This window comes from Canis aureus, chromosome 15 (assembly GCF_053574225.1).
Source record: "Canis aureus isolate CA01 chromosome 15, VMU_Caureus_v.1.0, whole genome shotgun sequence".
Taxonomy (NCBI): Eukaryota; Metazoa; Chordata; class Mammalia; order Carnivora; family Canidae; genus Canis; species Canis aureus.
Genome location: NC_135625.1, coordinates 57,643,282 through 57,667,699, shown reverse-complemented (window position 1 = coordinate 57,667,699; position 24,418 = coordinate 57,643,282). Strand labels below are relative to the sequence as shown.

The window sequence follows — 24,418 nt, the reverse complement described above, 5'->3', positions numbered from 1 at the left end:
AAGCCTTAGGAAATTTCTTTCATTCATTTCACTTGGCTATATGCTATATCAGCTAGTAACATTATTGTTATTGCTTTAGATAAACAGCTATTGGTCAACTGATTTTATTTTTATTTTTAAAAAGATTTTTTAAATTTATTTTAATAGAGAGCAGTGGGAGAGAGAATGTACTCAATGTGCTCATACCTGATTTAACATAGCCAGGGAAAGAAATAGCAAATTTGAACATAGGGTAGCAATAATTACCCAAACTGAAACGCAAGGATACCAAAGTATAGTATAAATCACATTCCTACCATCAATGCCTGACAGACCCAGTTGCTCTCCATCTGTGCACTGCTAGATATTGTCATCCATTCTGATTTGGTCCTAAAGATGATATGTAGTAATATCTCATCATAGCCTTTTTTGAAGGATAAAAATATTTAATAGTTTTCTATACATTTATACCTCATAAATATTTAGATATAGGAGATAGTACCTACCCTTCCTATCTTGATCTCCATCTGGCAAATGTTTGGAGGTGAGCCTGTGCTGAGGCATTGTAGGGCAGTAACAGGGAGACCATTACTTTCAATCCCTGACACCATTCTAGAGTGGACTTTACAGAAACACACCATGGGCTGCCTGGGTGCCTCAGGTCATCATCTCATGGGGTGTGATATGAAGCCAGGGTCGGGCTCCACGCTCAGCACGGAGTCTGTTTGAAGAGTCCCTTCCACTGCCCCCGCCCCCCCACTGCCTGCTAATGTTCTCTCTCTCACACACACAAATAAATCTTTTTTTAAAAAAGAAATAAACTCTATGTTAACACAGCAGGAATTCTTTCTCTAGGTTGACAGTATAGATGCTGACCTATGTATTTCCATGTGTCAGTTAATCATGCTCCCATTTCTAATCTATTTTTTATCTCAGAAGTTTCTAAGGATGTCCCATCTATTTCTCTTGGTCCTTACTCATAACAACAGATCTTTTCTTGTAGAAAAATATCAAATACTGATATGCATTTTTTTTCCGGTACACTTTATTTCTTTATGTAAATCCAAGTTTTTGACATGTTATCTTGCTCCTTTAAAAGAACTTTCAAAATGTCTTATAGTACAGTCTGCAAACAATAAATTTTTCTTAATTTTTAAGAAAATGTTTATTTCATTAATTGAAGAACAGTTTCATCTGATGTAGAATTCTACACTGGTAGTTTTTTTTCTTTTTAATACTTTAATAGTTTGACTACTCTCTCTTCTCTTTGCATAGATTCTGATGAGCAGCTGGCTCTAATTATTGTTATTCCTTTATAGGTAAGGTTCCTCCCCCCTGGCTGCCTTCAAGGTTTCTATTTGTCTTTAGTTTTCTGCAATTTCAATATGAATTGCCTAGGTGTGTGGTTTTGATATTTATCCCACTTGTGTTTTCTGAGCTCCTGGGATCTGTGATTTGAGGAAATAAATCATTGTGTCTTCAAATATTTCATCTGCTCATTTCCCATTCTTCTCCTCCTGTTATCCCAATTACATAAATGTTGTACTTTTTACATTGTCCCAGTCTTGGGTGTTGTGTTTTGTTTGCCTGTTACTGCCCTACAATGCCTCAGCACAGGCTCGCCTCCAAACATTTGTCAGATAGAGATCAAGATAGGAAGGGTAGGTACTATCTCCTATGTCTAAATATTTATGAGGTATAAATGTATAGAAAACTATTAAATAAAATATTTTTATCCTTCAAAAAAGGCTATGATGAGATATTACTACATATCATCTTTAGGACCAAATCAGAATGGATGACAATATTTAGCAGTGCACAGATGGAGAGCAACTGGGTCTGTCAGGCATTGACGGTAGGAATGTGATTTAGAGGAAACTTTGCAATCTCTTATGAAGTTAAAAATATACTTCCCATACCATCCAGCAATTACTTTCTAGGTATTTACTCAGGAGAAATGACTACTGATATATTCAATAGTATGGATGATGATAATAAACAGTGTCCACCCCATATACTTGTTATGCAGATTAAATGACTTAATATATGTAACCAGTTTAGAGCAGTGCATAACACATGAACACAATTTAAGTACTACCTGTTTGCTTTTTTAATTGTTTTTATTGGACATTAGCACAAGTTTTCATTGGAAACTTTCTAGTAGTACTTATAAGAATGAATAACATGGAAGGAAATGGAAAACTTTTGGTGGGTGGAGCAGAACTAGAGAATGTATATTATAAGATGTAAGAAGCACTAGAGTAAGAATTTTTTTCTCTCTTGTTCACTGATATAGGCCAAGTATCCCAAATAGAGTCCGGCATAGAGAAGTCAATAGATGCTTGTTGAACTGAATCAGCATGGACATGAAGATACAATTCCCGCATGTCCAACACTTATGAAAATTAAACATTCCATTACATGTGAACATCTACAGCTCAACATGTAATGCACATGGGAATAGAATTTGAAATTATTTCATGAACTACTGTCCCAAACTTGAAAAATGAAATCTGCATGAAGTAGATAATTTGCAAGTAGGAAAAAAGGCTACAAAAAGCCTTGATGATAAGTCAAAGGCATCTGATAGGACTAAAAGAAGATGGCAATAATTTAATTAGCTGAGGAAAAAATGGGAGGAAATGGAAAAACTCTAAGGAAACAAGTTTTTGTTGATCAGGGAATTCCTTAGTTCTACTCCATGAGGAACGTATCACACTGAACCTTGCACAGTTAAACTTGACCAAATTTGGTTTCATCTTCCTCCCTTCCTTTTTGCTAGTCTATATGGTTAAAAGATGACCAATATGAATGGAAGTTCACGAAATGATTATCATGAAAACTAAACTTTTAATTCTGCCTTGGACCTCCATATATAGCTGGCTTTAAAGTCTTAGGAACATCTTTTTACATGAGCAGAATGGCTTTACATACTGGCCCCAGATGCTTCATTACAAAAGAGATAATGTACCTTCTTCAACACCTCAAGCTGAGCATCCCTGACTGCTCTTCAGTGAGTGAGCCAATTATGTCAGTTAATCGGCAAGGGACTAGAGCAAGTTGCTACTATCATGTGATTCTGTTTACTTTCCTGTGATACTTTCTATGAAAAGGAGCTTTACCCCATTGTTCTACCTTTTCTATTCTCCCATTAGTCTGTTTTTCCTGAGACACATATTCTTACTCTTTAGGTTATCATGAACTATTGGTGAGACCATGGCTGATTTGCAAGATTGACTTGCACACTGAACTCAACTTGATTTTGTAAACAGCTAATGCAAAGAGAGATACTCTGGCTCTAAGCAATTCTCTATTCAAAACTTTTGTGCATTCAGGCAAAACTGAATTCCCAATCTTGATATGTTGTGAGTCTATAATTTTAGAAGAGATGCAGGGGTGTGGGTCTTGATGAATGCAAGTTAATGTGGCCATGCATATTACCTGTCCAGATTCAGTCTTTTCACCCAACTGATCTCTCATTGGAGAGTTCATGAAATAGGACAGTACATAGGAAAAACGGGGCCAGAGTGAAGAAACAGAGCTGAAGGAAACAATGTCTAAGAGTGAAATATGAAATCTCTACAAAAGTGAAATGCTTTTGCTATGCTGTAATGGAAGATGAACTAAAGTTTGATCAATAAGCAATCTTAAAGGCCACTTCTAAAAGAACACTCCTCTTATATTAGTTCAGTGATACAGAAGAGTAAATATAAAATAACTGTGAAAATATAAGAATATAATGATAGATATTAAATTAGTTGTCCCTTCCCAGTAGCATGAATAAAGAGCTATTAACCATAAACTGCAATGGAATTACCTATTGGATGACAAAACCCCTAATATAAAGAGATTTTAGATCCGTTTCCTAAACTGACTACTAGTAATTATTCCTACAGAAAACCAGATTTATTCCTAAACATCGGCAGTGAACTATGTCAGAGTAAACTACTTTTTTCTTCAGGTTAAAATAAATTTTAAAAAATACCTCAAAAGGTTCATAGTTATCTGGAAAATCAAATTTAAGTGCATAATCTCAATATCAATAAATTTAACCTATTGTGATAGGTTTATGTAGTACACAATTTAAATTAGCAATGCATACTTAAAGAAAAATAAACAGTTTCATATGTAGTTATAAAAAGATGAAGTGCTCGCTTCGGCAGCACATATACTAAAATTGGAACGATACAGAGAAGATTAGCATGGCCCCTGCGCAAGGATGACACGCAAATTCGTGAAGCGTTCCATATTTTTAAAGCCCTCGCCATGGATATTGTGAAACTGTGTTATGTCATTTTGTAATGTGCCCGTTTGTGTATGATCCGTGCAAAAGGGTTTCTGGGGAAGGGGTGGGGGTAGGGAGGCAGGGCTCTGGAGGGTGGGGCGGGGGAGTGGGCCGGGCCCAGCACACAGACTGGCAGCTGCTCCAACCCCATCCCTCCTTAGAGACGCCACCTCCCCCACCACCCACCCCTGATTTGTGCCTTGCCTCCCCGCCCTGGAGTCGTCCTCCGGGTCACCAGCACTGCCTTGGCAGAGCCCACTCCCTACCCTAACCTGCCCCCCTCCCTGCCCCCCAGCATTAGGTGGATACTGTGGGGAAGTGCTGGGGGTCGGGAGGTAGCCGAGGAATGGGGCAGTCCCCGGGGGCATTGAAACCAAGTATTATGAATTGTAACTGTATTTGCACTGTTTTTTTTCCTCTGATTGCATCAGCATATATACAATATACCTATATAACAAAAAAAAATGAAGATGAAATCATCAAATATGAAAAAAAATAGTAGTATCAATAAAGATATTTTATTTTTATTTTTTAAAATATATTTTAAATATTACACAAAAAGTCTATATATTGGTATGTGTACGTTTGTGTTTATATAATTTTTTGCATAAGCATAAGCATACATATGTGTATATATGTGCATATATATACTTATTATATAAACAGGTAGAATGTTAAGGATTTTAAGAAGAAACTATAAAGAAGAAGAAAGAGAGTATTGCTTATCCTCAGACTTGAAAGACTGTTATTTTACATAGGTTCACTAATTTAATCTGTAGCTCGTCTAGGTGAGTAAGTATCCACAATATGCCTTTAACCTTATGATGTAACCAAAAGTCCCTTTAAAAAAACAAACAAATAAAAACAAGGCTTCGATAATAAAAGCCAGGGTCTACTTGACAATATTTCATGTAGTTCTGAAGAATTTTAAGAAAGATTATGTTCATTTAGACATGTACCTTGCTAAAAGTTGAGCATCTTGATTTTTATGACATTTAAATATTAGAATTATCATATATTTGGCACAGACGGTAAATGCTTACTAAGTGAGTATTGACTTAGGTCTTGGGTATTTTGAATGGTTGAGTTTCTGAGTTAAGTTGGACAACTGAGTTAATAAATTGTCCTTATTAAAAAGGACAAAGGTGTGTGTGTGTGTGTGTGTGTGTATATATATATATATATATATATATATATATATATATATAAAATGGATTTCTGAAATTTTAATGACATATTTACACTATTCAGCTAACATATTCAATTTATTTTTTTGACTATAAATATGAAATCTTCCTTTATTATAGCACATTATTAATATCCTGTTGCTTTTATTATTGCCCAAAGGTAGTAGAAAATAAAAATTCGGTTAAGTTAATGTTAAGCAATAAAATTTATAATAACTATGAATAAATACAAAGATCAGCAGCTGGTTTACATAGATGGGCAATAAAATGTTGGAATGTCCAAAACATATGAACATAAGGGGTGGCAGTAAGAGGCAGATAGTGATTAAATATGGGATGGCTGAGGTTAGCTTTTTGTTTGCATAGAACATCGGACTTTTATTTCTTCCAGTAGAAATTTCCTCTATGAAAAGAATAATTATCAAAATGATACATTTCACACGATGGGGCCCTTGTAGCAAATTTACAATATTTAATTTTGATGTACTGAAATCATTGTTAGAGCTTCTGAAAATGATCTTATTTAAAGATGAAGGAATAAGTTAGGTAATAGGAAATCTGGGTCCATTACTGGACAGCTAAATTGAAGAACTGATATAATTTCACTTTTATAAGTTCACTGATGAATCATATAAGCTTTCTTTCAGGATTATATCTGATCATTCAGAACTGTAAACCTTACAAACCTTCATTAACCTAATGAAGCTTTTAGTATCATAAAAACTTGCAGTATTTTAACCTGACTGGAATACATTCTGATTAATATTTAGAATAAAACAAATTGTGCTTTCATGATTCCACTCTGTGTCTCACTATTCTAAATTTCCTTTTCCAGGTTCTGTATTCCACCCAACCCACTTACTACACCTCATCAGAATTCACATATATATACAGTTCACATATATATACCTTAACATACCTTTTTCCATGAAATGTGACAATGTTATGATCACAATGCACATCTACCACTTGAACCTAATCCGTATTTTTGACCTAAGAAATCCTTTCCATTAACTTTTCCTTTTTCTTGATATTATACCATTAAGAATAATCAGTAAGAGGGTCAACCCCATGTTCAGCACTGTGAGGTGAATACCAAAATGAAACAGTATCTGTATAACAGCCAATCAACCAACAATGTCAATGAACAACCATTTCTGACAGCAAGAAGAAATGCATGCTATGATTTATTTATTTACAATGGTTTCCAGAATGTACTATATCCACCTCAAAGATGCATAAGTTACTTTACTGGGGTAGAAAAAGAGAGTATTAGAATTATTTTATTATTTTTATCTTTAAATGTTCTACTTTTGGTTTGCTGTAATACCTTTATTAATCATGAACAGAGAATCATAATATATTACAGATTTATCGTCATATATTTTTTAACTGGTTGAAGAATATGACACCAAAAAATGTTGAAACTTTTAGGAAAGCATGTTAGGGAGTTTAACTGAAAAGTAGAATTGAATATAGAGAAAATGTTGGGTTAAGTGCTTATTAGAGTGGTTTAACTATCAACTTTATCATGTAAGTGGGGTATCTGCTACAGTTCTCACTTACATTTCTAAAAATTTTTATCAGCAGGAAACAGATGTACACTTCAGGAGGTAGCCAAGGAAAATATAATACGAGAACTACTTATACAGGAGTCAATAGAGTTTAGGTAAAACAAGGAATGGTTGGTTGTACACTGGGCTAGTAATCAGCGGTTAAGTCATCACTACTCCTAGACCTTAAATGGAAAGGGAGAAGGCAATTATATGAGCTCATAAAAAATACCTTTTTGCAGAGGGTCACCTGAAGAGACTGTGGCCTTTGGTTTGGGGACAGATGATGTCTACTCTCCAAGGAAGAACCAAGGGAGTAGATATCTTGACTTTACTTTTTGCCACCCTCCAAACTCTTCCTGGTTCCTCCCACTGGCCTGATCCAATCTGAAGCCAGAGAAGGAAGTGCACAGATGTAGTCCATACAGTACAGCCTCCTTGGGCATAGTTTGAGAAAGAGAGCGGAGTGTGGATATGCAAGAAAAAATGGAAAATTTCCTGCATTCCACTCCTCTTTATTCTTGGCATCTTTTCTTTTCCAGATGAAAAAAAGGTGTCTCTAATACAAGGGATACACGAATCCCATCACCTACCATAACCTTATGACTTGATGTCAGTTTAGTCATATTCCCAAATAAAATCTATAATGTTGGCAAACCTCAGTATGCCGCTTTATGTAAGATAATCTAGGGGAAAAAATGAGGGAAGAAATTCTCAATTAACATAAAATATAGCTGCCATAGTCCCGTAACTTGTGTAACCTCTCATATGACCTTAAATGACAATTATATATTCTTTTAGCTACATCCATTCAATGTGTATTCTAAGCCTTGTCAGTGACTGGGCTATAGTATTCTTTATCTGGTGATATGATCTTGTGGTATAAGCCTTTGATTGCTTCTGCCTTGATTGGATTGCTTCATTATTCTGTTACCTGACCTTTTATAGAAGTGAGGCAATCCAGAGAAACCTCTAAGTTCTAGAAATTGTTCTTGCCTCCATTGTGCGGCAGCAATCTGATTTCCTATTGTTAAATAACATCAATCACCTCAATTATGATTGTAGTCCCTTTCTCTGCCAGTAAGTTTAAGAGCTTGAGGAGTTTATGATGGCCCGAGGGCATGCTTACTTTCCAATTTAACAGAGATTGTGTTGTCTAGGGGAAGCATTTCTTCTGTGTAAACTAGGGCACTTCTACCTATTTGCTGAAAGAAGCTACTCTCACTGCCTTCCTTAGTTTCTGGATTTGTGCATTTTGACAGCAGGAGAGATGGCATGTGTTGGATAATGGTGTAAGGTCTGTAACATCTGGTGGGACACCATCCCAAATCCACAAGATTTTGTCTCTCGAAAGATGCTACAGCAGTCTTTAGCAGATTATTCCATTCTATCAGATCTGTTACTTGTAGATGTTGAGACCAGTGGATTTTGGGGTGAGCCCATGGACACATTTCTTTTGTTGCAAACTACTTCCCTTTGTCTGAGGTAAGATTATGTCAGAATCCAAAGAAAATAAGGATTTTGTAAGCCTACGAGTCATGATGCTGACAGAATTGTGACCAGAGAAGAAAGATTCCATATATGTCTCTTCCTGCAAGAAAACATATTTTCCCATAGTGCTAAAAGTAGTCAAGTAGAACCAGTGCCATACCAGTTAGGCAGAAGGTGCCATATGAATGGCTTTGTGTTGTCTTATGCTATCAGACACTGGTTGGCCATAACCGTATCAACTGTAAAGAGAATTTCTTTTTCTTTCTTTCTTTCTTTCTTTCTTTCTTTCTTTCTTTCTTTCTTTCTTTCTTTCTGTGTGTGAAGAGAATTTCATGTTGTCAAACCTGGCCCCTTGTGTTATCCTGGCCTACTAGTATCTTTCCCATTCAGCAAACACTTGGATTAATGAAAATGAAGACTAATAGCTATAGAATAGGTAATTTTGTGCGTCTGATTATTGAGGTCCCTCTAAAGTGTCAGCCTTCTCTGGAAGACTAAATGGGACATGAATATCCATATTTTATGCTCTTTTGAAGGGGACCACTCCTATACTTCATCAGAACTTCTTGTCATCAACTTTTCAATTGGGTTAAGTCCCTTACCAGTGGCCCAACTTGTCAGCTACTGCTCAAAGATTAGTGTAGATCACAACCTCAAGCTCTCTCTCCCTTTATGCTGGGCAGGGGGTAAGGGGGTGGGTAAAATGGGTATATTTTCACAAACTTGGTGAATCATAGGTGTGATGATAGATCAAATGCTGGGAGTTTATCGTTTTGTATCTTAGGAACAATTTATATTAAGTATTAGGCTATGTAAGGGGCTTCTTTAAAATGACCATTGTTATGGTACCTGGGTGACTCAGCTGATTAAACATCTGACTTCTGCTCAGGTCATGATCTCAGGGTCCTGGGATAGAGCCCTGTGCCAGGCCACACTCAGTGGGGAGTCTCCTTCTCCCTCTCCTCTCTCTCTCTGCCCCTCCCCCTGCTCATGCTCGGTCTCTCAAATAAGTAAAATCCTAAAATAAAATAAATAAAATGACCATTTTTCTACTTGCAATGTGCCTTTACAGAGGGCTTCCCAAAGCAGCTGACAGCCTAAATTGTTGCTTTTGCTTCCAAAGTTTTTGTTGTGTTTTGTTTGTTTTTGCAGTGTAGGCAGAGGTTGGAGATGGGATTTCCTACTTAAAGCTCAAACTAAGGCTATTAGGCAAGATGAGGGTCTTTTAAATACTTTTAATGAGGAAGCTCATTCTTAATGTAGAAGGAAGTAATTTCATATTTCAGCATTATTTATTACCTCAGCGAACACTTTAAACGCTGGGCCAATTGTTTCCAGGAAACATTTATGACTCTAACATGTGCCAAACAACCTCTTACTGTATGTAAGAATAGCCCTAGCTTAATAGATGTGTGCAATATTTTTGAAGGACGATTAATGAAAACAAAGTCAAACATTTTATACTAATATAGGAATTTGCTTTTTCCTAAAAAGAAACCAAAGACTTTGCTACTTGTCTTTGCTCAGCTACTAAATGTTTTCCTTATCTGTAAGTTGTACTGAAGCTCCTGGAAAGAACTTTCCAGCTGGGGAAAAAAAAACATAATTCTTTATGGGTGATCTACCTGTTTTTCATCTTATGTACAGTGAGAAGCTTTCCTTCCTTCAGGAACTCCACCCAACACTAATCCTTCCTTTTTCATGCCACCAGCATCTACTGACTTTACTTTGTTCCTGTCACTGTCACAGCAAGTTGTGTCTCTCTTCACTGAAGCCACATTTCTGATTAATATGGGCTGAAATCATCTTATGTGGCAAGGGACTGATTGAGAAAATGCAGATAATTCTAAAGAAAGGATGTAAAAGCTCTTCTAATCTAATGAATCGTTACTAATCTTCACTGATGACAAGGGCATGTACATCATGGAACTTAATTTTTTATAGAAATGGGCTATTTTGGAACATTCTTCCAGGATCTCTTTTTCTCATTTGATAATAATATGAACATCCTCCATATCATTAAATACTTTTGTATAGGAAATCTTTAACTATTGAATGCTTTCATTAAATATAATATAGTTTATAGTATTTACTGCGTGTGCATATGCGTTATATTCAGAGGGAATATATATTTATTTTCACCTACATCTACAGACACATAATACGACTTTAATCAGCTATGTTGGTAAAACTTTGGACATATCGTATTTATAGTTCCTGAGAATATATTTTTTAAAAAAAGAATTCTTGAGTTAAAGGTTATAAGCTGTGTTTCATTTTCTTGTATAGAGCATTATAGGAAGGTGTGATACGGGCACCTGCTATAGTACTTATGTGCATTGGCATATAATATTCATTCATTCATTCATTCATTCATTTTTGTTTCTAAGTTAACAGAGGTATAATTGAAAAATAAAAATCATTTAGATTTGTGATGTACAATGTGGTATTTGGGTTTTTTGTTGTATTTTTTTTTAAGATTTATTCATTCATGAAAGACACACAGAGAGAGAGAGAGGCAGATACCCAGGCAGAGGGAGAAGCAGGCTCTTCCAGGAGCCCAATACAGGATTCGATCTTGGGATCCCCGGGTCATGACCTGAGCTGAAGGCAGCTGCCCACCCAGGGGTCCCTACAATGTGGTATTTTGATATATGTGTCTCCCATCCAAGTACTATAACCAGGCCTGAACCTGTTTAGCTTCCGAGATCAGACAAGATTGGGCGTGTTCAGGGACTTGATATATTTTGTATCAAGTGTGTATTTTGTAATGGTTGTCACAGTGAACTAATTAACATATCTATCACCTCATGTAGTTCTGCTTTTGTTTTGTTTTTTCCCTTATGGTGAGAATACTGGATCTACTCTCTTAACAAATTTCAATTATACAAAATAGTATTCTTTTTTAAAGTTTTTATTTCAATTCTAGTTAGTAAACTAGAGGTTTTTCATTTTTAAATACCACAATCTCTTCTACATATCTCTCAGATGGGAAAAACCTCTATTTTAATTCCTCTGTTCATCAGTCTTTCCATAGAACTAGGTTGTCTGAAAGTTTTCTTCTACCTTTTTCAATTTGTTCACTAATGAATGAATAGTACCAGGCACTGGGACTTGAAGCTAGCAGTGTTCTCTTCAGCCTGTTGCTCCTCTGGTACTTACACTGGCTTCTCTTGATCTCCCACACTGAATTCTTTCTGGTTATAAAACCTAGTGTCATGGGATGCCTGGGTGGCTCAGTGATTGAGCCTCATCTGCCTTTGGCCCAAGGTGTGATCCTCAGGTCCTAGGATCAAGTCCAGCATCCAGCTCCCAGTGGGGAACCCGCTTCTCTCTCTGCCGCTATCTGTGTGTCTCTCACGAATAGATAAATAAAATCTAATTTAAAAAACAAACAAACAAAAAACAGTACCAGGACCGATTTGAGGTAAAATGCATTGGTGAGTCTTCATAGACTAAAGGGGAAAGAGCAATTTGCATGAATAAAAATAACATTATTGTGTATAATAGATAGGTCCAGAAATCCCAACAGTTAGCAAAATATAGTTGTTTTTCTGTCATGTAAATTGTGCAACATATGTTCCTTATCAGTCAGGGGCTCTCCTCCAAGTGGTGATTCACACCCCCATGTTCTGTCTTCGTATTTTGGCTCTACTGTTTTCTTTACTTTTCTTTCTTTCTTTTTTGGCATGGGAGGATAGAGGGAAAGAGAGAATCTTAAGCAGGTTCCACACCCTGCATGGACCCTGATGCAGGGCTTGATCTTACAACCCTGAGATCTGAGCTGAAATCCACACTTAACAGACTGAGCCACCCAAGTGCCCCAGCCCTGCTGTTTTCAATGTAGCTTCCAGAATTGCTGTATTGAGGGAAAGAACATGGAGGATCACTAGGCCTGGGTTTGGATCATATCGTGTCTATTCTCAGTTACAAGACACATTTTGCTGCAGAGGAGGCTGGGGAATGCTGTATGGGCTATGTGTCCAGGTAGGAGAGAAAATGGACTCAAGAGTTAGACTCTCTGCCATAACATGTGAACAGGTAGTGGTAATTTACTATTATAATAGGATAATGGAGTAAAGTAAACAAGCTCAGTGTGTTAAGCATCCAGCTCTTGATTTCTGCTCATGATCTCTGGGTCCTGGGATTGAGCTGCGGAACAGGCTCTGTGCTCAGCAAGGATTCCACATGGGATCCTCCCTCCCTCTCCCTCTGTTCACCAACTCCCATCGCTCATGCTCTCTCTCTCTCTCTCTGAAATAAATAATAAATAAATAAATCAGATATATAAACCATAAAATAAACAATTTTTTTCTCACTCATTTTTTTTCTAGCTATAGATTGTCTAATCTCTCTTTTTTCAAATAAACAATGCTCATTGTAAAGGAGACATTTCTGCAATTGAAAAAACATGTTCAGGGATCCCTGGGTGGCGCAGCGGTTTGGCGCCTGCCTTTGGCCCAGGGCGCGATCCTGGAGACCCGGGATCGAATCCCACGTCGGGCTCCCGGTGCATGGAGCCTGCTTCTCCCTCTGCCTGTGTCTCTGCCTCTCTCTCTTTCTCTCTCTGTGACTATCATAAATAAATAAAAATTAAAAAAAACATGTTCATAATACAATGTACATAACCAATAATGAAATTAATATGTAGTATTCCATTGATAGATTGGTCAGTTTGTTTTTAGGTAGTTATCCTCCTTATCAATAGGAATTCTAAGATAAAAGTCAATCTCCTTAAAATTTTTGCGGTATGAACTATGTTAAAAAATGAAATATATAGGGATCCCTGGGTGGGGCAGAGGTTTGGCGCCTGCCTTTGGCCCAGGGCGTGATCCTGGAGACCCGGGATCGAATCCCACATCGGGCTCCCAGTGCATGGAGCCTGCTTCTCCCTCTGCCTATGTCTCTGCCTCTCTCTCTCTCTCTGTGACTATAATTAAAAAAAAATTAAAAGTGAAATACATGTATATATATACACACACATGCACATATATGTAAAGATTCTGCTTTTATATTTCTACAAGCTTTACAATGTCATTTTGAGTGAAGTTAATCATTATTTTTTAATGATTTCACCATATAATTAGGAAAAAAAATGACTTACAGCACAGTATATTACTTTTGCAGTTCAAACCAGCTTTGGAATCGGACATTTCCATTCATATTCAAATTAATAATCATGAAATCATAATGTAGATTTTGTTGCCTTTTGTGTTACATTTGCCTGTTAGAGCAGAAAAGTTAAATAAATATTTTACTGATGCTTCCTTTTTTTTTTTAAAGTTTGGCTTTGGGGACATGATATTGTGTGGATGTAGGTGGTCTCTCTCCTTTTTTTTTTTTTTAAGCTGCATAGAGGAGAGAAATGAACAGGTTAGAAAAGAAATAGGAGTTGCTTTTTAAACAAATTACAGACCAGAGATAAATCACATACCCAATCCCTTAATCTGTCCCATTTCTTATTTATATTAATTGAAGAAAAAATACTGGCTTTATAGCAAGATACATTCTTCCAAGTAACACTCAGAAAAAGAAATAGGCTAGTTTCACATTGTAATGACTTAGCATTCTTTTTCATTTTTGCTTGAACAAGGTGGAAAACGTCAGTAGGTCTGCTCATGCAAAAGAAAAGAAGTATAAAATATCAAACATGCATTCATTAGAGATTATTATAGAAAAAAGTATTTAACTTTAGGGAGGAAACACTTAACCTGATACACATTAAGTTCTCCTCTCTTCTCCTCTAAGAAAATGAGAATAATTAAGGAGAATGATTATAGGTGCTGCTAATTGGTTCCAAGTTTAAGGATACCATTTATGACACTTTTGTTTTTATTGATGATAATTCTATAACATAATCATACTTACTCTTATCACCATTGACAAAACTATCGTCTTGAGAATGCTAAGCAAAGCAAATGGCTGTACCTTTGAATAGATTACAAAAAACAAGTACTTTTGTGTGCCTTAGTTGATCTTCATGCCATTAGATGTAGCTGAGTGCCATGTTTTTCCACTTGGAATAAATGTTAACCCTGACTGCTTCCTAGACTTGGTAGCATTTGGACTCTGGTGCATTTTTCTGCAATGCGATATACACTTGCTGGAGTGTATAGAGGGAATTTATTTATTTTATTTTTTTAAAGACTTCGTTTATTTATTCATGAGACACAGAGAGAGAGGCAGAGACACAGGCAGAGGGAGAAGCAGGCTCCCTATGGGGAGGCCCATCCAGAACTCAATCCCAGGCCCTGGGATCACAGGATCATGACCCGAGCCAAAAGCAGATGGTCATCCATGAGCCACTCAGGTGCTCCTATAAAGGGACTCTAAAAGAAATGTAAGTGGTCTGTATGTTGGTAAATTGAACACCAATAAAAAATAAATTTATTATAAAAAAAGGGCACACAGCAAGTGAATATTTGTTCAAGAAAATCTATTTAAAAAAAAGAAATGTAAATGGTGAGTTGATTTCTTAATTTCTAAGAATTCTTGACCTCAAATTCTTTAATCACTTTTTATTTTCTGAAGGACTTTTAAAATTTAAGAAAATTTTTGAACAGCTCTTCTTTTAATGTTATTTTTCCCTTGAACTCTTCGCTCTTTTAAAAGAACATGTACATATGCATGTGTGTATACATGTATTAATTCATATCACGTTAGTTTTCAAAAAGTTTTTCTTCTCTCTTTCCATAACTGCCATCATTTTTATGAGAAAAAAAGCAACTTTAAATGGTGTGTTCCTACTCTCTAGTCAGTTACCTTGCCCAAGTCCTGAAACCTTAACTGAGGGATCCCTGGGTGGCTCAGCGGTTGGGCGGCTGCCTTTGGACCAGGGAATGATCCTGGGGTCCCGGGATTGAGTCCCGGGATCAAGTTCTGGGTTGGGCTCCCTGAGGGAGCCTGCTTCTCTCTCTGCCTGTGTCTCTGCCTCTCTCTCTCTCTCTCTCTCTCTCTCTCTCTGTGTCTCTCATGAATAAATAAAATTCTTAAAAAAAAAAAAGAAACCTTAACTGATTGTTGAATTGAATAATGGCAACTTGCTGGCAGCATGGCAACTGACTGTGCTTAACCCAGAAACAAATTCCAAAGAACAGAAAAACAAAAAACAAAAAAACAAAAAACAAGGAATTTGGATATATGTGGTGATACAGAGAATGAATAATGTACTGCATGCACACACACACACACACACATAAACAAACGCACAAAAAAAAAAAACTTCCTTGAGAATTTTATGCCACTTCTCCAAAACAGAGATGATGGGCATATGAGGTATAATGCAACAGCTGATGACAAGAATGATATTTAAATATATACATTTTATTACTAAAACAGTAAATTATTAAAGAAATGAAAATTGAAACAACACTAATAACACTAATTATTTTGTCTATCATATGGGGGGGAAGACAAATACTACACAATGCTGGCAAGAGTATGGAGAAAGTAGTGCTCTGATTTTCTGCAATAATGAGTGCTAATTGGTAAAACTTTTTGAAAATTAATTTGAAAATACATCTTGAAGTTCAAATATTGCATAACCTTTGACTCAGCGATACTATGTTTATAAATGTACCATGTGTGTACTAACACGAGTCATACAAAAATGTATGCACAGAAATATTTGCTGAGTGAGTGTTGAGCTTTAGCTCTAGAATCAGACAGACCTGAGTTGCAATTACCACTTCATTACTTTCTTTTTTTAAATATATATATATATTTTAATGGAGTTTGATTTGCCAACATATAGTATGACACCCAGTGCTCCTCCCATCAAGTGCCCCCCTCAGTGCCCATCACCCCATCCCCCCTACCCACCTCCCCTTCCACTGTCCCTTGTTCCTTTCCAGAGTTAGGAGTCTCTCATGTTCTGTCTCCCTCTCTGATATTTCCCACTCATTTTCTCTCCTTTCCCCTTTATTCCCTTTCACCATTTTTTTATATTCCCCAAATGAATGAGACCATATAATGTTTGTCCTTCACTGACTGACTTATTTCACTCAGCATAATACCCTCCAGGTCCATCCACGTCGAAGCAAATGGTGAGTGTTTGTCGTTTCTAATGGCATTACTTTCTAGATATGTGAGCTTAGGCAAGTTACATAGCATGTCTAGATTTCACTGTCCTTTGAGAATTAAATGAAATGATGTCTATAAAGTGTGTAAGAAAGTGGCACCTCATAAGTACTTGAGAGATGTTTATTAGTCTTTGTAATGAAGATAATATTGTTATAAATATTATGCAGCATCATTTATAATAGTTAAGGTCTCAAAACAAGCCCCTTATTCAACTGGGATATCGGTTAAATAAACTTAGGTTCATTGAATAGAATACAACAGAGTCACTCAAAAGAAGAAGATCAATCTATGTGGAAGTAGAGGCAAGAAATACTTTGAAAAACATAAAGTTTTAGTATTAATAGTATTGTTCCATGTGTGTGAAAAGACACTAATATATTTTGACTAGTCTGTATCAACAGAAAGAGGGAAAAGAATATGAACCAACATATTAATAGTGGTTATCTCTGGGAAGTGGAATAATGAGCTATTTTTATTTTTCTCTATTAAATTTTTTGAGATATTTAATGTTTTTTTTTATTTAATGTTTTTTAAGGTCATTCTTTATTGTCTGCCAAAGTCAAAAAAATTATCAGAATAAATTAATCCTGCTTTTCTGGCATTAAGGATATAGACCGGAATATGCCATCTAAAAAAAAAAAAAAAAAAAAAGAATATGTCATCTATCTCTATGTATGGAGATATAAAGGTACATTCATATACTATATCTATCTATAGACCAGTATATGTCATCTATCTCTATCTATAGATAGATATGGTATGCAGCTATATCTATATCTACATATCTATATCTCCATACATAGAGATAGATGACATATTCTGGTCTGTAACCTTAATAAAAAAAATAAGATACACATATAAAATATTAATGGTAAGTAGGTATCATGTAGCCTGATATGTTCTTTATTTGAAAGTTAGAGAGAATTATGGAAATTCATTAACACTTTTTGTGGTATCAGTACTTAAAAAAGAAACCCTAGAAATGGAAGGAATCTCAATACTTCTCTGAGTCCAGCATCTCACCAAGAGCACAAATTCACTGAAAGCCAACTCCACTAACTTCATCTGATTTGGGGGATAATAAACTACTAACTCCAAAAATAAAATATTGCTGTTAGAATGTTATTTCTTAGATTGATTAGAATGTGCTTTCTCATAAAATCCCTGCCATCATTTCTATTTTTGTTTCATAAACTGAATGAGGCTCTTTATAAATTTTCTTTAGATGGTAGCTTTTTAAATAGTTTCAGGTTGGATACACATAATTTTTTCATTTAAAAATTTCCCCAATTCTTATTACTTTTCTGTGTATCAGAGGATTTCCAGGCTCATTATAATCCTTCTTGGTGCTCATATCTGAACGTCCTCAGAACCACTTCTCCTTTAGAGTCTGACTCATGCCATTCCAAAGTCAGGATAACCTTTCAAAGGGAATAGTCAGCTGGGTGATCCAGCTGTTTATTAGTCCTAGCAATATCAGGCTTGATGTTCTCTAACTATAAGTATCAAGGCAGACAAAAGTTTCTTTACTATTTTCTAGTTTCAAGCCTATATTTTTATTTTGGAATTTGTATTTTTATGAAATATAATAATTTACAAATTATTTTAACAAGCTTTATATATCCTTTATAAATTTTGCAAATTTTTAAGGTAATCTGGATCCAAATATTCGCCCTCTTAAGTAATGTGGGAAGCTCATTTCAGTACAATTAATGTGTTAGTAACTATGAAATAGCAACACATTGAGAGTCAAGAACAGACCACATTCCTTTCATTTTAACTTAACATCATCATGAAGAGTAAATTAAGGGTTGACTGGATTTTTAAAATTATATATTAACATACATACACACATATGCATACACTCACACACACACACACACACACATTGAAATGTACTTTGGAGCAAAAAGGGACATTAGTGTAGTGATGACTTGTCGGGCAATGACCAGAACATTAGCCTTATATGGGATCCTAAGTTCTCTTAATAAATAATCAAGCCTAGAATATTGTTGTGAAGTTCCACTTACGAGGCACATAGTGTTCAAATTCAACTTGACATTTGATATTCTATGTCACCACTATGAAAGTTCTTGTATTTTTTGAAAATGCTTCGACAGGGAGTCAATTTACAATTGAGATGAAGGATTATCAATGTCGCTTGATTTATAAAGATGTAGTGGGAGGAGACATGTAAAATATCAAAACATTTAGTTGGATGTGAGAAGAACTTACCTTGGTGTATTTTCAAAAGTTCTCTTTTATTTTGTACAGCTTTGTCTGCCCTATATCCAAGCTCATCCCTTCTCTAATAATTTTACTTTAAAAAATATGGCAGATGGGATGCCTGGGTGGCTGAGCGGTTGAGCCACTGCTTTTAGCTCAGGTCGTGATCCCTGAGTCCCGGGATCGAGTCCCACATCGGGCTCCCTGTGTGGAGCCTGCTTCTCCCTCTCCCTGTGTCTTTGCCTCTCTCTGTGTGTGTCTCTCATGAATAAATAAATAAAATATTTTTAAAAATATGACAGAGAAGTTTTAAGATTTGGGGATTGACAAGGGGTGAAGCCATTAATGCAGGGAGGTGCTGTCAAAACTCAGCTGACAAGCGGCCCTGGGACACTAATCTTTCCCACTAGGTCCTTGTATTGATCCAAATTTTTTTGAAAATTTATCCTCTAAGATTATTTCTTTATTGGATAGTTTGTTTAAGAGACAGGCAGAGAAGCAGGGAGCAGAAGAGGGAGACACAGGCTCCTCAAGCACCCTCTGCCCCAAGCGCAGAGCCTGCCAGGGGCGGGATCTCAGGATGCTGAGACCATGACCTGAGCCACAACCCACAGTCAGATGCCTAGTGACTGAGCCGCAGGCGTCAAGCCCCGTGTTCCTGCTGTGGGCACTCCTGCCCCCCCCAGCCCCCCGCAGCCACTGAGAGCTCGGGCTTTGGTCTGCGCTCCAACTGCCAGGTGGTCTGGAGGCTACAGTGCAGGCTGCACGTCCCCTCTGTCCCACCTCAGGCTGAAAGGGCCTCAGCCCTGAGAAAGAATCAGATCTTCCCGACCACCCCCAGCCGGAGGGAGCTGCTGGAGCAGCAGGTAGAAGAACTGGTGCCCGCCTTGCTGTGCTTGGACGACCTTTCCATTGTTCAATTTATGGAAACATATCCTGAATTTGGCACCACCGAAGAGATCCTGGACCTGCTGTTTGCAAAGTGAGCACCCTGACCCTCCACAGCCCAGGGGGATGGGCCACCTACTGGTTGGGAGTCTTGGGAATGTTCCTGAACTTCCCGGCCCCTGGGGCTGCTCCTCCGACTGGAGCAGAGTCACACGGGGCCTAGTGGGGTCCTGTAGGGCAGTCCCCGGGGCCTGGCCTGTGGCAGGTTGGCTAGAGGGGCTGTGATTGTGCTCAGCAGTCGTCGTTCTCTCCCCATGACGAAGCCTGTGCCGCCTCCCCACCGTCACCAGGGTTTGAGCTGGCCTGTTTTCCAATGGAAAGGGAGATTTGAGAGTCCATCTGGGGTCTGTGTCCTGGGGCAACCGGAGTAGGGGTCCCCGGGGACACCGGGGCGCCCTGGCCCACTCGGATGTCGGCCATGGGCCTGGCCGGAGCCCTTTCATTCCTCAAGCATTCAGGAGGACCCAGCAGGTGCAGGCGCTTCTCCAGGGGCTGCCTGTGGCCCCACGCAGAGAGCGGATGGCCCCCCAGGGCTCCGGGCTAGTCAAGGGTCAGAGGGTGACAGCAGCTATGAGGAGAGGTCGGGTCCACAGGAACTTTCATGTGATGCCCCCCTGCCCTCCTCTAGATATGGATGCAACAAATATCTGAATGATGACATCGTGGGATCCGTGGAGCAGTGCAAAGTGTGAGTGAGCTCTGGCTCATGCAGGAGGGCCTTCCTCTCCAAGAGGGCAGCGAGGGGGCTGTGGCCTGGAGGGGCTGCTGGACCCTCACCCCACACATCTGCAATTCCTGTGACAGGGTAAAGGTCTAATGGGTCCTTTGAGAAAAGAGGAAAAGAGAGCTGTGGATGGGGTGCGGGCTTTGTGGGAGAGCACTGGGAGCCCTAATGAAGTCCTTCTCCATGCCTGCCCCTTTCAAAGTCCTCTGTCTCCCCCCACCTGGGACCCAGAGCAGAGGGTGTGGGGAGCATCGCACTCACCAATCTGGTGGCACCTGGACCCAGGTGCACAGCAGGTGCTCAGGAGAGCCAGTGAGTGCTCACGGACCAGTCGGCCCCTGCCCTTTGGGAGATTACAGTCAGTGGAAGGACAACCCCTGGGGGCCCCTCGTGAGTGAGGCAGCGCTGAGCCACAGGAGGGAAGGCAGCGGTACTGGGCAGCTCTTGGCAAGGCCTGGCAAGACACAGAGCCCAAACCCTCCCCACTCGGACATTTCCAGAGCGACAGTGTGTGCAGTGAGGGCAATGACAGGCCAGACACCCCCCTTCCCCGGACGCCTGCCAGTGGATTCAAGGGGCAAGTGGGCAGGGAGCCAGGCTGAGGAGGGAGTCATGCTTCCCCAGGGAAGACAGTGATGGTCACACCACTAGTCATGGGCTCCCATGCACAGAGGCTTCGTGCCAGCCCCTCCTCAGTGAGCAGGCCTGTGGCAGGCAGGATAAGGAGCAGCACTGGCCTCCGACAGCCCTGAGCGGAAGGCCTGGGGCCCCATTCCTGCAGGGCTTCCCCGGGACACCTTGGTGTGAGGGAGCCCTGTCTTCTGATGCCTCTGCCCACCTGTCCCTCCCCAGGGCCATCTCCTGCATCCTGGACATCTGGCTGGAGTACTATCAGGAGGATTTTCATCAGCCACCAGAATTTCTCTTCCTGAGGAAGCTTCTGGCATTCATGGGGCTCAACATGCCAGGCTCAGACCTGGAAAACTGGGCCCAGCGTTACCTGGAATGATTCAGCTACCTGGAGCTCGTGGAATTAGACGATGAGGATGAGGAGGACTGGGGGTGGCCAAGCTTGGGACAGGGTGGGCCACACAGACCCAACCTCCATGCAGCTGGGCCAGGAGCAGTGGGTAGGCTCACACCCCATTCCCACGGGCTTCAGTCTGGGGAGACCTCCCAGGGCTCTTGTACTCACACACGTTGAGCAGTGGGAAGAGTGTCCTTGATTTGGGAGGGACGTGGAAAGTCCGTCCTGGTGATGATACTTTGTCTTCTCGGGGCTACAGCTTCGGCCCCGGAGCAACACCCTAACCCACCTCAGGAGCCCACCCCAGCTCCGACTGTGGGGCCTGTGGCACCTTCAGGGCCTGAGGTGACCGAGCGGGTCCTGGCTGCTGGAGGTGAGGGCTTGGCCCAAGCTGAGATGCTGGCTACTGAGTCCAAGTCAATGCACATGGTTTTGGCACCTATGATTCCCCACCCTGATGAGGAGCCACCTGCACCCTTGGCCACCCGGTGGAGGAGTAGGCCCTGGCGCCTGCAGTCGGGGTCCCCAAAGTGCCAGGGCCACCACCTGCCTCTGGAGCAACTGGCTTCGACCCCTGAACAACCCCCTGAACCACCTCAGGAGCCACCCCAGCTCCTACCACGGGGCTCGTGATGGCTGCAGCCCAATGGAGGCTTCCCTCCTCGTCATTGTGCTGTTTCCATATTTTGTTTTTCTTTAACCTCTATAATGGCTTATGAATTTTATTTGTAATAAAAGAGGGATCCCTAGGTGGCGCAGCGGTTTGGCGCCTGCCTTTGGCCCAGGGCGTGATCCTGGAGAGTCAGGATCGAGTCCCACGTCGGGCTCCCGGTGCATGGAGCCTGCTTCTCCCTCTGCCTGTGTCTCTGCCTCTCTCTCTCTCTCTGTGTGACTATCATAAATGAATAATAATAAAAAAAAATAAAAAAAAAAGATAAGTTAACGGCAGAAAATTTACTCTGATGCTTTTAAATTATACATCGTGGTACTTTAGGTCCATTCACAGTGTCACAGGCCCTGGAGCCCAGGGCACTGGGAGACACAGCTCAAGATCCGGCGCTCCCCCCAGGACAGGCAGAGGCCAGGAGGGTACAGGAAAGCAAGGACGCTCCTACCACTGATCCAGTCATTGAACTCAAATACAAAAGCTAACCTTACACATAAAGGAGCTAGAGAAAAAACAGCAGATAGATCCTACACCCAGCAGAAGAAGAGAGTTAATTAAGATTCGAGCAGAACTCAATGAAATTGAGACCAGAAGAACTGTGGAACAGATCAACAGAACCAGGAGTTGGTTCTTTGAAAGAATTAATAAGATAGATAAACCATTAGCCAGCCTTATTAAAAAGAAGAGAGAAAAGACTCAAATTAATAAAATCATGAATGAGAAAGGAGAGATCACTACCAACACCAAGGAAATACAAACGATTTTAAAAACATATTATGAACAGCTATACGCCAATAAATTAGGCAATCTAGAAGAAATGGACGCATTCCTGGAAAGCCACAAACTACCAAAACTGGAACAGGAAGAAATAGAAAACCTGAACAGGCCAATAACCAGGGAGGAAATTGAAGCAGTCATCAAAAACCTCCCAAGACACAAAAGTCCAGGGCCAGATGGCTTCCCAGGGGAATTCTATCAAACGTTTAAAGAAGAAACCATACCTATTCTACTAAAGCTGTTTGGAAAGATAGAAAGAGATGGAGTACTTCCAAATTCATTCTATGAGGCCAGCATCACCTTAATTCCAAAACCGGACAAAGACTCCACCAAAAAGGAGAATTACAGACCAATATCCCTGATGAACATGGATGCAAAAATTCTCAACAAGATACGAGCCAATAGGATCCAACAGTACATTAAGAAAATTATTCACCAAGACCAAGTAGGATTTATCCCGGGGACGCAAGGCTGGTTCAACACTCGTAAAACAATCAATGTGATTCATCATATCAGCAAGAGAAAAACCAAGAACCATATGATCCTCTCATTAGATGCAGAGAAAGCATTTGACAAAATACAGCACCCATTCCTGATCAAAACTCTTCAGAGTGTAGGGATAGAGGGAACTTTCCTCGACACCTTAAAAGCCATCTACGAAAAGCCCACAGCAAATATCATTCTCAATGGGGAAGCAATGGGAGCCTTTCCCCTAAGATGAGGAACAAGACAGGGATGTCCACTCTCACCACTGCTATTCAACATAGTATTGGAAGTCCTAGCCTCAGCAATCAGGCAACAAAAAGACATTAAAGGCATTCAAATTGGCAAAAAAGAAGTGAAACTCTCCCTCTTCGCCGATGACATGATACTCTACATAGAAAACCCAAAAGCCTCCACCCCAAGATTGCTAGAACTCATACAGCAATTTGGTAGCATGGGAGGATACAAAATCAATGCCCAGAAATCAATGGCATTTCTATACACTAACAATGAGACTGAAGAAAGAGAAATTAAGGAGTCAATCCCATTTACAATTGTACCCAAAAGCATGAGATACCTAGGAATAAACCTAACCAAAGAGGTAAAGGATCTATACCCTAAAAACTATAGAACACTTCTGAAAGAAATTGAGGAAGGCACAAAGAGATGGAAAAATATTCCATGCTCATGGATTGGCAGAATTAATATTGTGAAAATGTCAATGTTACCCAGGGCAATTTACACGTTTAATGCAATCCCTATCAAAATACCATGGACTTTCTTCAGAGAGTTGGAACAAATTATTTTAAGATTTGTGTGGAAGCAGAAAGGACCCTGAATAGCCAGGGGAATTTTAAAAAAGAAAACCATATCTTGGGGCATCACAATGCCAGATTTCAGGTTGTACTACAAAGCTGTGGTCATCAAGACAGTGTGGTACTGGCACAGAAACAGACACATAGATCAATGGAACAGAATAGAGAACCCAG

General features: G+C 39.4%; 1 protein-coding gene and 1 non-coding gene across 2 annotated transcripts in view; both read left to right on the top strand.

Annotated features, from left to right (window-relative positions):
• Positions 1-22,422, top strand: part of LOC144284185 (uncharacterized) — a 28,140-nt gene extending 5,718 nt beyond the window's left edge. The window contains exons 3-5 of the mRNA XM_077848502.1: positions 19,592-19,785; positions 20,380-20,439; positions 21,328-22,422. Coding sequence (XP_077704628.1) covers positions 19,592-19,785; positions 20,380-20,439; positions 21,328-21,484 — 411 coding nt within the window. The 3' untranslated portion in view covers positions 21,485-22,422. The remainder of the gene's footprint in view (positions 1-19,591; positions 19,786-20,379; positions 20,440-21,327) is intronic.
• LOC144285157 (U6 spliceosomal RNA) lies at positions 4,127-4,233 on the top strand. The gene has a single exon (XR_013353542.1). It is a non-coding gene; the product is annotated as a U6 spliceosomal RNA (small nuclear RNA).
• Positions 22,423-24,418: the final 1,996 nt, after the last annotated feature.